The sequence below is a fragment of the Lathyrus oleraceus genome, chromosome 7 (assembly GCF_024323335.1).
Source record: "Lathyrus oleraceus cultivar Zhongwan6 chromosome 7, CAAS_Psat_ZW6_1.0, whole genome shotgun sequence".
Classification (NCBI taxonomy): domain Eukaryota; kingdom Viridiplantae; phylum Streptophyta; class Magnoliopsida; order Fabales; family Fabaceae; genus Lathyrus; species Lathyrus oleraceus.
In genome coordinates, this window is record NC_066585.1 from 99114204 (window position 1) to 99127308 (window position 13105).

At 32.7% G+C, this 13105-nt stretch overlaps 1 protein-coding gene across 1 annotated transcript; it reads right to left on the reverse strand.

Annotated features, from left to right (window-relative positions):
* Nucleotides 1-12547: 12547 nt before the first annotated feature.
* Nucleotides 12548-13105, reverse strand: LOC127102228 (uncharacterized). The gene has a single exon (XM_051039628.1). The coding sequence runs from the start codon at nt 13103-13105 to the stop codon at nt 12548-12550; it is 558 nt and encodes a 185-aa protein (XP_050895585.1).

Here is a 13105-nt window from a genome sequence, read left to right on the forward strand (position 1 = left end):
ACTTTTTATGGCAAAAATAATCATTTACTCGCTACTGTCCTTTTTACTTTCTTTTTTACAATAACAAACCATCAAATAATTTTTTTTTTAATAATGTTTTCTAACTATTTTTTTATTTCATTTTATTTAATGTTTACTATGTAATAAATGGCTAAAAACATTATTAAAAAGATATAATATAATTAGTCTCAAGTCCCTTAACTTAATTAAATATTTTGTTTTAGTTTTTTAATTAAAAAATGTTACGAAATAGTGTTTTAACTAACATTTTGTTATCTAAAATGGCTCATCCGTTAGTTTTTGTCAAAAAATATTAAGTAGTGTCTACATGGTATGACATGTAGGTAAATGTAACTTGTTGACTCACCGTTTGTGTTATGTTTGTATTCTAGGTTTGATTCTTCATATTGCAGATTTCATTTTCAGATTTCAGGAATCGAATATTCATCTTCTAACTTTCGTTTTCAAATCATTTTCATCTTCTTGCTTTTGTTTTTAAATTATTTTCATCTTCTTTCTTTCATTTTCAAATTGATTTCATCTTCCAGCTTTTGGTTGCTTTTGTTTTTTATTGTTTGTTACATTTTCTTTCGTTTGCTTCACCAATGTCGTAGAATGCAAACAGTGCTTCAGTGTTAAACAATCAAAGTTTTGGGACAGTTGGGTATGTATTTCGTCATAACAAATTACTTATCATAAAAAAAACAAAAGTGTTACATAGATAAACTCATGACACATACAAAATTCAACCCAACTAAATTGCATAGATAAACTCATGACAAACAATCAACATGGCTTATGTTTCTTATTTAGAGATAGGGAATGGTGTGAGAAAGATAATGTCATGTGACACTAAAATTGAAATCGTTTTAATTAGATCTGTCAAAGTAAAAGTAATGAACCTATGATGCAAGTGAACTAAAACTTATCGTGCAAGACAAAGTAAATGCACAGAGGCAAAAACACATAACAAAGAAAGATAACCCTTCTAAAATGACATTTAACTGATTAAAAACACCCACAATACAAAAATGACGAGTGACAAAATGAAATGGTTAAGTTATGATGATGATGCATATCGACTATAAGTGGTTAATAGATGAAGAATATTAATGGCAAAATGTAGAGTGTGACAATTTCCCTTTTTTAAATATCTTCAACCAGATTATATGAATGACGTGAGTTTTCATATGATCGTGGTGGAAGATAGTTAAATACTAAAGATTCAAATTGTGTCCCTTAAAGGAATGAAATTCAATGATATGAGATGTTATGAGCTTGTTGGAGATATGAAAAATGAGACGCAGACTCATTGGGGTTTGTTGAGATGACTGGTAAAGTAGGTCTAATGGGGTAGCCGAGGCAAGGTGAAAAAGACTAATAGGGGAAAATGAAGATATGTTAAGGAAATCACATCAGAATGAAAGACATGTCCAAAAATCACATCGGATAAAAAGGAAAACAAGTTTTGGAAATCACATCAGAATGAAAAACACATCCAGAAATCACATCGGGTACAAAATGAGACAAGTTATGGAAATCACATCAGAACGAAAGACACATCCAAAAATCACATCGGATAAAACAAAAATAAGTTATGGAAATCTCATCAAAACAAAAGACACATCCGAAAATCACATCAAATAAAAAGGAGATAAGTTCTGAAAATCACATCAGAACGAAAGATACATCCAGAAATCACATCGGATAAAAATGAAACAAGTTATGTAAATCACATCAGAACGAAAGACACATCCGAAAATCACATCGGATAAAAAGAGAACAAGTTCTAGAAATCACATCAGAACGATAGACACAATCAAAAATCAACATAATCAAATTTCCCCCTCAATTAAGTAGAAAGTATACTCTACTCCCTCTGAGAGTATACTTCTTCCCCTTTGTCAAAATCAAAAAGGAGGGTAAAGATGCATTGCGATAAATTTAAATATGAAAACATGGGAATTAAACCTTTAGGAAATGGCAAAACTTGTTTTATTCATTGCATTTATGTAGAAGATAATTCCGATTTAAACACATAGTTGAGATTATTCTATATCAAGATCATCACAAAAGAACACATCTTTAGGTAGTTGTGTTTGGTCTGGGACGAAATATTGTATTATGAAGTCAAAATTTTCATTAATCACATTTATCTTCCCAATTATGACTATGAGGAGGTCTTCAATTGCTGGTAGTTGAAGAGTTTAAGGAATAGAGTAGTCAAAGTCGTCTAACTCTATGAGAGCTTCTTGACTAGTTTCTTTTATTTTCTTCTTAATTGATGAAGGTTTTTCAGTTATTTTTCCATTGATCGTCTCAAATTTTATTTATGGTAGGATTGTTTTTCCTATTTTAGTCGTTTCTTCCTTGAAATCTTCATCTCCGAAATTGTGTCTAGTATCTTCCAGAATCTTTGTGACTAGATTTCCATAAGGCGGACATACTCCTTCTTTATTATTTTCCATCATGTACTCGATTACTTGTTTTGTCCAATTCACCTTGACTTTGTTTTTCTATTAATCATATTGCTTCTACATAAAATTGGGTTGTGAGGCAAAAGTTTCTTTTTCTTGGAAAAAGTATGTGATTGATCATATAATGAATCATACGAATCTCAAGATTGATATATCCAGCATGCATTTCGTATGATGGGTGATGGCTCCTTCATAATAGAGGATGCAACGAGCTTGTGATTATATCTATATATTTTGTCTTCGGGTTCAACGATGGTATCTTCACGAGGGAGATTTAGAATTTCTCTAAATTCTTCTACTGATAGAGTTGTCCTATTTTTTTACTTCACCTCGAAGTATTCCATCTGTGAGGTGAAGATTTGAGAAGAACGTCTTGACTAAATATTGATATACCCTTTCAGAGGGGATACAGGAGAAAGTGGACATGTTGAGTTCTTCAATGGTTTTAAAGAATTTGCATTCCTTGAAGTCATATGGACCTAGGGTGTGAATTCATACAAGGGATTGATTGGGAAAATCTCAGAAGAATCTTATTTCTTATTGTTTGGTAGTGAAGAAGTCAGAGAAAGGGTTGGTGTGGAAGTTTATCTTTTTGGGAGCCATGATGATTTTGAAGGAACAATCTCACAGTTACAGAAAAATATGCAATGCAAAAAGATGAAAGATGAATACCTATTTACAGTGCGTCATCTAATGATTTGATCATGTATTTTTGGAAAGTAGTCAATGGAGATTATACTGATTGAAAATCAAGGAAAATATTTCCAAAGTAGGAGTGTCTGTCGATTGGGCTTTCGTTGTCCAACCTCCTTGGTGCATCTTTGGGCCTTGTGTTGAATTTAATTGCTTTTCTGCACTCCTCGTTCAATCTTATTGCACCTCATTTCTAAAAAGCACTTGGGAAATCATCTTTTTGGTTAGTAAAAATATTTTATTGAGATGAGAAAAATTAAAACCACTATTTTAAAGGATTAATATGAGTTTTTCTATCATTTCAATCTTAAAATAGTGTACTGCCTTTCATATAAAAAATGCTTTAATAAAAACTTCCCTTTAGGGGAAACACCAATCATATTATGGCATGTCCTTCTCTACACATCATTGGATGTGAGAGTTGGTATAAACAACTAAATGAATAAGTTTGTTACAAACAAATCCACTTAACTGATCATTAAGGATCATAAACCTTGAGATATTATCAATAACAATTGCTTTGATCACTGTAATTGATATTTTCCATCATCGTACATTTTTTTATCAGAGACATCATCACATATATTGTATACTTAGAAGTATACTTTTGCTTTGCACAACGCCATTGATAATCGTCAAAATTCGAGCTACAAAGCATGCCTATAAAATCCGAGGTGCATTAGTTCCAGAAGGTTGTTGCCTTTATATCTTTTTAATTTGTCAAAACAAAAAGGCTCTAAATGGCCAACTCTTTTGCAGTGTGTGGATTTATAAATTAGACAATTTTTATTTACGTCTTTACTAGGTTTTCTATCCTTTTTAAATCCATGTCCATTTTTGTTTAAGGGAGTTATTTGACTCTATAGGATCAAGTGAAACTTCATTTTCCCTTGGGTGAAATTGCCTATGATCTCACGTAAATCAATTACTTACTTTTTCAAGGAGACACACCTCTCATATATTTCTTTTGAATTTCTGATTTTAGTTATTTCTATCTTGAATGATTTAATGATTCCTTTATGATATCTTACATATTTCTTAAGACCTAAGTTACATTACATAAGTTTATCATTTTATTTCTCTAACTGAGCACCAATTCTAAACAATTATTCATAGGGTGGTTTGGTTACCTTAACAATATATTCATCGTAGGATTCCCTTAAGCATGCTTCATCTTCTTTGTTGGAAGAATGCTCTTCTATATTTCTCCCCTAGTTTGATGTCTCTCCTAATCTTCTTCATTCAAATATTGAATATATTTCTTCTTCTTCACAGTTTCTTGAATAAGAGGTTCCTTCATTTGATGTTGATTTTTCCGAAGATCGTTCAACTAGTGAGTATGTTCTTTCGAAGGATTGTATTGGAGTTGTGTGATAGGAGTATAATTAAGTTTATGGTTCTTCAATTTTTACTTCTTCATCTTTGAGTAATTGAACTAGTTCATAATTTCTCTATGATCTCCTTCATTCTAGATTTTTCCTGAAATTCATGAAAGTTTTCATCTTTTGATTTAAGGATTGGATTAAACTTCAAATTCTTAACTCTTAGACATTGGTTAGTTACAAACGTTACAATATAATTTTTAATATTGAAAAAGTTTGAAAAACAACTAAAGATGGTATCTTCACCTAGTGATTCATCTCCCCCTGTTCGATACTTGGAGAGACTTCATATATCATTTCAAGAGTATCTCACATTTCCTTGGCGGTTTTGCATTGATGAACATAGAAAACTTTACTATCATCTAAAGACATTACTCGGTTTTGAAATCAATATCAAACTTTCTCTTTTCCACATTGGTCCAAATGGAATCAGGTTTATCTATTACTTTTCCATTTACTTAGTAAGTAGGGATAAGCAGACCATTTATTTTAGTTTCCCCTAATTCATAATTTATACTTTGAATAACAATTCTAAACCTAGATTGTTATATATCAAATTTACTATTATTAAAAAGTTGTGGTGTGCTTAGAAAAGATCTCTTGTTAGAAGTCATCTTCCTTATGAGACGATTAGTACTTAAACAGAAGTTAGGCCCTGATGCCACTTGTTGGACATAGTACTTCACACACAAGAGAGGGGGGGGGGGGGGTTGAATTGTGTGTCTAATAAAAAAACATGGTTTTGAAAAACTTTTAGAATTAAAATTAGAGTTAGAAAACATTTGTACAATTATGTAGTGGAAAATAAATGTGCATAAGATAAATTGCAGAAATGTAAAAAGTTAAAAGAAAAGAGAAGACACTAGGAGTTACAGAGGTTCATTCAAAAAAAAAAGAAAAAAACATACTCATCTCCTCAAGAATTGATTTTGAGAGTATTTGATAATCTAATAGCTTTTAGTAGGTTAATCTCTCGAACCCCTTTATACAAGGAAAAATGAAGTTTATGGCTAACTTCCAACCAAACAGCAAACACCAAAGATAAGTGGTCTATTTTCCTTCCAAATAGTGGATTGAATCGATTAGTCTTCTTTCCAAAGGAATCTTGGAGCGGTTAGTCTTCAAGCTTCAGAAAAACTTTGAGCTTTTAACACCAGGATGAGCTCTTGAACCTAAACTTTGGTTTTATACCGGGCTAACCAATAACCTGTGAGATTTTTCCACCAGGTTAATCTCAAACTGAAACAAGCTTTTAACGTTGAACTGAGCTTTAACCTAAACTTGGTTTTATCGGGGGATAACTAATAACCTATGAGATTTTATCACATGCTAATTTCAAACCTAAACTAAGACTTGATCACACAAATCCCAAACGTAAGCTTTTTACGGGTTTAGCTCTGAACCCAAACAAACAATCCCTAAGGGGATAAAATATTCAACCAAGATATAAACAAAGCTTCATTGGTGAACTTACAAAACTACTCTTCTAGAATTATAACTTCCTCACTCACAAAATGACTTTCTCGAAAAGCACTTCGACTAAATTCTTAGTGAGAGAAAGTAAACAATAGAAATTTTAGAGAAAAAGTGAGTAGTGAGAAATGAAAGCGCATTCCTGAATGATGAAAAATAGGGAAGGGACCTCTATTTATAGGCTATAGGTTGGCACAAAAAACAAAAAGTTTTAAGACCAATTTATAACTTGACAATCGATTGGCATCATGTCCCAATCTATTGGTAGGTCTAAATTAATCGATTAGTTTGCTAAAAAAGGAAAGGAAATATATTTAATTCTTACCACTCATCAAGGCACTATCATAATCGATTATGGATCACTTTTGAACTTCTCCAATCAATTTTATAAGTTTCCAATCGATTGGCAAGAGGAAAAACTTGTCCATATATTTTTTTACAGTTCTTAACTTGTTTGGCACGAATTCAAGGCATTTTTAAAAAGTTTTTCTTGATAAAAATAAGTTTAAAAATTTGTTCATATGTGTGTGTGTGTGTGTGCACATGTGTGTGTGTGTGTGACTTAGCCATGCACTCTTATGAGAAAGCCTTTATGCTTTTACAATGACTTAGACATGTTTTCCTATATTTCAAGACTTGTCATATGCTTCATCCTTATAAACACTTGCTTGAATTTATTTTGAGATAAGGCTTGAGTTATATTCCATTTAGTTGCCATCATTGGAGAGTTAAGTTTATCAAACCCTAATAATTTGGTTTGCATCTTTAACCGCTTTAACCACATTATACTTAAGTTATAGTTGTTGTCATTGAAGATTGGTTGACATCATTAAGCACTAATTATCAACAACAAGTAGTTGTCTTAATTATAGGTATAACACATAGATGTTACCTACAAAACAAGGTTCCACATGCAATAGAAGTTGAAAGATATTTGATCTTACAATCATGGGCATTTATATTGGTGCTCAACATTCATAATTCTGGTTGGTTGACATTGATGGTGGTGTCCAATAGTCATGTTCAACTTGTATATCGAGTCTGATGATGTTCATTCAACAATTTTGATCAAGGTGCCTATTAACATTGGTGGTAATGTATAATAGTCATGTGTGACCTAGATTTTATGTGGCATTATTGGCGATGCTCAGCGACCATGGTGATCATGGTATTTTGAGTTAGAAAATTGTCGGGGATTATATCGCTCCTTAAAATGTTTTTCCATCTTTGTATTAATTGATCAATAGAGATAGACCTAAGACAATGGTTTTTCATTTCCATCACGAAGGTGAATGATCTCAAGGCTTCTTGATATTTTGAGGTAAAAGGCTTGATTCATAATTTAATCGAAAAATTTCGAGGAAATTATCTCATAAACAATTGTTCTATGCTTCATGCTTTAGGTTTTATCACTAACATATTTTATTTGTGAGTTATTTGAGCCTTTAAGCCAAAATACATGTCAAATTGGATGTTCTAGGCTAAATAGGTGAAATCCTTATGTTTTGGGGCGCCAAAGGGAGGGCAAAAGCTAAATTTCGCATGAATAATCGATTAGAGCTAAGACATAATCAATTAAAGCATATTTGAATTTCAAAATTCAAATTCCATGCTACATAATCGATTAGACCTTACAGAATAATTGATTATTGCATTTATTAGAGTCTTCCGTATATAATCAAATCATGAGGAAATCTTGGAATTAATGGCCTAATTGATTATCCAGACATATAATTGATTTGAGGAAGAGAATATAAAGATGTATCTCCTCCTCCCTTGTTTTCATTCATCTCTTGCAATCTTCTTATTTCTTCTTGTTTTCTATAAGTGTTCAATATCTCTTGCAATTGTCATCATCAATGGCTCCTAAAAGAATGCAAACCTCTAGAAGTTTGTCAAATGTCAGTTTCTCCTAAAAAAATTCATCTCAAGAGCAAGAGGTCTAGTTAAACTGAGACTTCACAAGAAAAACGATTCTTAAATCTTACCACGTGTAAGAGAAAATATTTAAAAATTGTCAATTCTTTAAATGGTTTGAAGATGCATCTCTAAAGAACTTTGTATGTGACATTGTTGATGAGATGTTTCCAACTTTGTTAAGAATGTTGTACTCCAACCTCAAATATGTTGGAAGGATCCTCACAAGAAAAGTAAAAAGCACCAAATCAATATCTCCCAAGAATTTTCAGAGATATGCAATTTCTTATGCACATAACACTGGACTAAAGGTAATAACTATTCTTATTTTCCTGTTGCTACTTCTTTCCTTCTTGATCCTAGCTTTGGTATTTCTACCCCTTTTAAGGTGAGGGCAATTCCTTAATATTTGCCTCGTCCACTATATGGTTGCCCATATCATTTCCCAAAGAAATACAACTTTGGGCAACTATCCAAAACTTAGGTTGTCGTGGTCTGGAAAATTTCCAACAAAGTTGAAAAAAATTGGGCGAGCTTTGTAATCACCCACATAGTTGACAACAAGACAAAGGATATGTGGCTTCCATATGGTGGTATGATAACAAAAATTCTGGAACATGTTGGATTCAACCTTAAGGGTGATGAATCACACCATGTGTATACTAGGATAGTAAGTGGCATGTTAAACCAAATGGGAATAAACATTAAAGATGGATATCTACTTGATCTTCTAGTGAGCCAACTTCTCCTTAGCAAAAAGAGACATCTTTATTAGAACTAAAAAATATTTTTATGAAGGCTTTTTACACTGTATAATTTATTAGCCCTTAGGCATAATCTATTATTACTTTCTGTAATGCTTCATAATCTATTATTAGGGTTAATAGTTGATTAGTAACAACTATTTTGAAAACCCTCCACTTTTGGACTTGATAATCGGTTATAGAATGTGCATAATCATCTATCAGTCTTTAAAAGGCCATTGATTCTTTCTTTATCCGAGCCACCTTTTGTCCTATAAATAGATAACTCATTTATCATTTATAATACACCAAAAAATGTATTTAAGATACCTTTTTCTCATTCCTCTCTCTCTCTCTCTCAGTCTCTCTCTCTCTCTCTCTCTCTCTCTCTCTCTCTCTCTCTCTCTCTCTCTCTATATATATATATATATATATATATATATATATATATATATATATATATATATATATATATATATATATAATTTTGAGAGTGAAATCTTTATCTTAGTAAAATATTCTTGTTCTGGTGTAAGGGCGTTGTTGTAATTTCTCATTAAGAGAAATTTTGTTTTGGTTGTAAGCTAAACCAAATTAAAAAAACTTGTTTTTTTTAGGTAAACCAAGTTAAATGTTTGTTTTGTTGGGGAAGTCTTTGTAGTTAAAACTCTCAGTCACTTCGTGAGCTAAGCCTATAGTTAAAAGTTCTTGATTGGTTGTTGAGGTCATTGTAGTTAAAACTCTACATTGGTTGGAAATTTAGACATTGTAGAACTCCAATCCTTGTATAAGGATGTTCATGGGAAAAACATGTCAAAAGCTCTCATCATAATGAAAACTCTCACAAAGGAACTTTTTGGGAGATGACTAGGTCACTTCTTTAGACTGAAGCATTATAATTCTCTAATATTTTTCTCTTATCCCTTAACTCTTTAGTTTTCAGTTATTTATATCAAATGGATTTCCATTTTTTATTTTATTTTAGTTGCTTTTGCTCTGTTTGGTTTGAAAAAGCTTTTTAAAAGTCAAAATTTTCAAAATATTTTTATTTGAATAGTTTTTCAAACCCACACAATTCATCACCCTCTTGTGTTTGGAGTCACTTGTCTAGCACTCTCGTCCTTTTTGTCAATGGCCATCAACTTAGAAATCTTCCTCTTGATTATGCACTTAGAAATATTCCTCTCCCATGAAGTGTTCAAGGGAGTATAAGCATCAAACCTTGGGCGGGGTCTACGCTCATTTTCTTCTTTGGACCTTCCATTCTCTTTTTCTGATGGTTAACGAGGTCCAACACTTTCGATACCCGTTTAAACCTATCGGGCAAAAGTTTTTCCTCATATTTGTTCCCAAATTTATCTCTGAAAGCACAATCCTGTCTCATGCCTTTTTCAAAGATCCAACACTTCAGTCTTTCACCCAACCTTCCAAAAACTATAACCACTTTGGAATGATGACTTCTCGACAAGTATATTGATAGTGTCACAGTAATAAAAGATCGAATTCACCGGGACTGTGTTCGAACAAATCAATAATTATGCAATGTAAAAAAAAATGGGGGGGAAGGGGGGGTTCAGGTTTCCTAACGAAAAACAAACTACGAGTTTAAAACAGAAATATTAAGATGGTTAGGCTGTGTATCGAATCCTCTTATCCTCTTTTGTTGATGTATGATGCCTTGTATGAATGATCTTATCCTTACAATCTCATGGTGAATTAACAAAAATATTATAATCGATCCCTCACGAAATAACTCACTAATCACTACTCGGAGCTTCATATTCCTAGTCCACCAGCGTAAGCAGGATTGGGCGATGTACATAACGTTAATTCCCTATGCCACTACTCGGGCTCTCTTATCCCTATTCAACCAGCATAAGTAGAACAGTCTCCCTAGGCCTAACACATAGGCTAAGGGTCGGTAATCCTTATGTGTCCAATATCAGATTAATAAAGTATCTCAAATAAACGCATTAAGATTAAGAAACAACTGGATAAGATTATAATTCAAAGGATTCATATAAAGTCAAACCAACATATAATTCCAACAAGATTGAATAAGGTTCATTATAACACAACCTAACCTGGAGGAACTTAGCTACTCATTATTCAGAAAATAATACCATAATTGATAGTGAAAATAACATAAGAAGTCCCATGAAGAGGTGGCCTCCAATTACTTCAAATGCTCTAAAAATCACCACTTGTGCTCTCCAAATCGTGCTTCAGTCTCCAAAATTTGTAACCCTTGTCAAATTGCTGAAAATACCCTTAAAAAGAGCTTAGAACGGGTCAGAACTCGTCAGAAAAAGCCCAAAAAATTGCCCATCGCGCGCATTATAGATGCATCACACAATGTAACTCATACATCTATATCGTGCATGCGATGATGCGTGTGATTATTCCAGTAGCTGCGTTAAAAAAACTCTTTTTCACCAGAATTCTCACTAAGTCCCATTCTTCCATACTTGGCTATTTTTCACTCATTCTTGGGTCTTTCTTCTTCCTTTTGGCTCATCTTTTGCTTGTTTTCACCGATACTTTGCCTAATTATATACAATGACAAACTATCATCACAACCCAAAACTTGAATTCTTGCTTGTCCTCATGCAACTCACTTGTAACTACACATTTCAACAGACACAAGTCGTACAATAACAAATGAACATCGCCATATTTTTTTGTTACCTGACCATTGTTCCAACTTCCAACTTCCATCCGACAAATTCGGAAAACATCCTCAAACATTGATAAGTACTCAACCTGTCTCTCAACTCACTTCAAATCACTCCATGGATAAGGTTCATCTCTCAATCAACATGCAAACTAAATTATACTTAGCTTGATCATGTTCTAAAATAGTTCATAATAGAAATCATACCATACATATTAGAGGTCTTTTCGAGTTGTAATTTGGCTTATATTTGGGTAGGATATTTTTAGGAAAGTATGTTTAAACCTTTGGAGTTAGGTGCCTAGTTCTCTTTCTATTCTCATACCCATTTGTTCCTTTTTTTCGGTACTGAGATTCAATCGTTCTTTTTGGTTCTTTTTTTTTTGAAGAAGTGACTTTTACAACTTATTGTTTTCTCAATATTTTTGAAATTTTACTGTTTTCTCTAGTACCCCAACCCCAAACTTAGAACTTTGCTCACTTCCAAGAGTAACCCCAAACTTAATCTTTTTCGTACAACTTTAAGAACTAAAATTCTACCTAACTCCAAAGAGAGAGTGGAAAGAAAGAATCTTTCAAGTCATATGGCTAAGAGTTGTCGGCTACGTCACCGAAAGAAAGACTTAGGCTCAAAGTGGCTAGCAAAAGGATATTCCTATTACTATAGGATGGCTACAAATGCTCAAAGTTATAAACAAAAAATTACTTCAGTGTATGTCAATCAAAATTAGATAACCTAATCGGAAATAGATCAAACTAGATAAAATAAAATTGCATGGATACACTCAAAAGAAATAAAAGTGAACACTGGAAATTATTTAGGCTCAAACCTTACTAGATGAGGTATTTGAAGGTTGAGTACAAGTACTTTGATTATTTTCTCTTCCTTCGCCTTCAAGTCATCAGTTGCTTTCATTATGATCAAGTCCCTTTTTTTTTTCTTTTTTTGGATCATGTGTTCAATGCTAAAGTTAGAACTTGTAAATCTGGAGAAAAAAATAGCTACAAAAAAATTCATTAAGAACAATGTAGAGCTTCATGACAATTTTATTCTTGAGTAGCTATTTCTCTTTAGGATGATGTTAAATAAAACTAAAGTAAATTCTATAAAACAAAAACTGCAAAAAAAAAAAGATGGGTTGTCTCCCATCCAACGCTTCTTTTCGTCATTAGCTTGACAACTCATTCTCAAAACACGGCAGGTGCAAGGGATACCCTTACGACGGTGAAAATTTCTCTTTTCATTCTCTTGTGAACTTCGCTACCTTTCTCTTTCAATTGATAACATGTCTCAAGATCCTCCACATATGATGTCCATTGATATGCATGAAACACCACATTCTCCTTATTAAACTTCAAGATCAACTCACTTGTTTCCACATCTATTTTTGCCTTCTCGGTTGCCAATAATGGGCGCCCGAGAATCACTGACCCTTCTGAATCATTTTTCATGTCAATCACCATAAAATCTCCTAGAAATATTAAATCGTCGACATGCACTAACAGATCTTGTATAACACGAACCAGGTGAGTAACGAATGAATCAGCTAAAGAAATAGTAATATTGTTTGGTATTATCTCTCCTAAGTTACACTCTTTAACTTTATCCAGTGGTATCACATTTATAATCGAACCCAAATCACACAAGGCATGTGATATCTCCATTCCACCAATAGTACAAGATATAAAGAACCTACATGGATCCTTTAGCTTTGCTGGGAAATGCTTTAGGCACAAAATTGTCAT

What these genes read in the sequence shown, in the direction of transcription:
- LOC127102228 (XM_051039628.1), bottom strand. Translation starts at nt 13,105, where the DNA reads ATGACAATTTTGTGCCTAAAGCATTTCCCAGCAAAGCTAAAGGATCCA.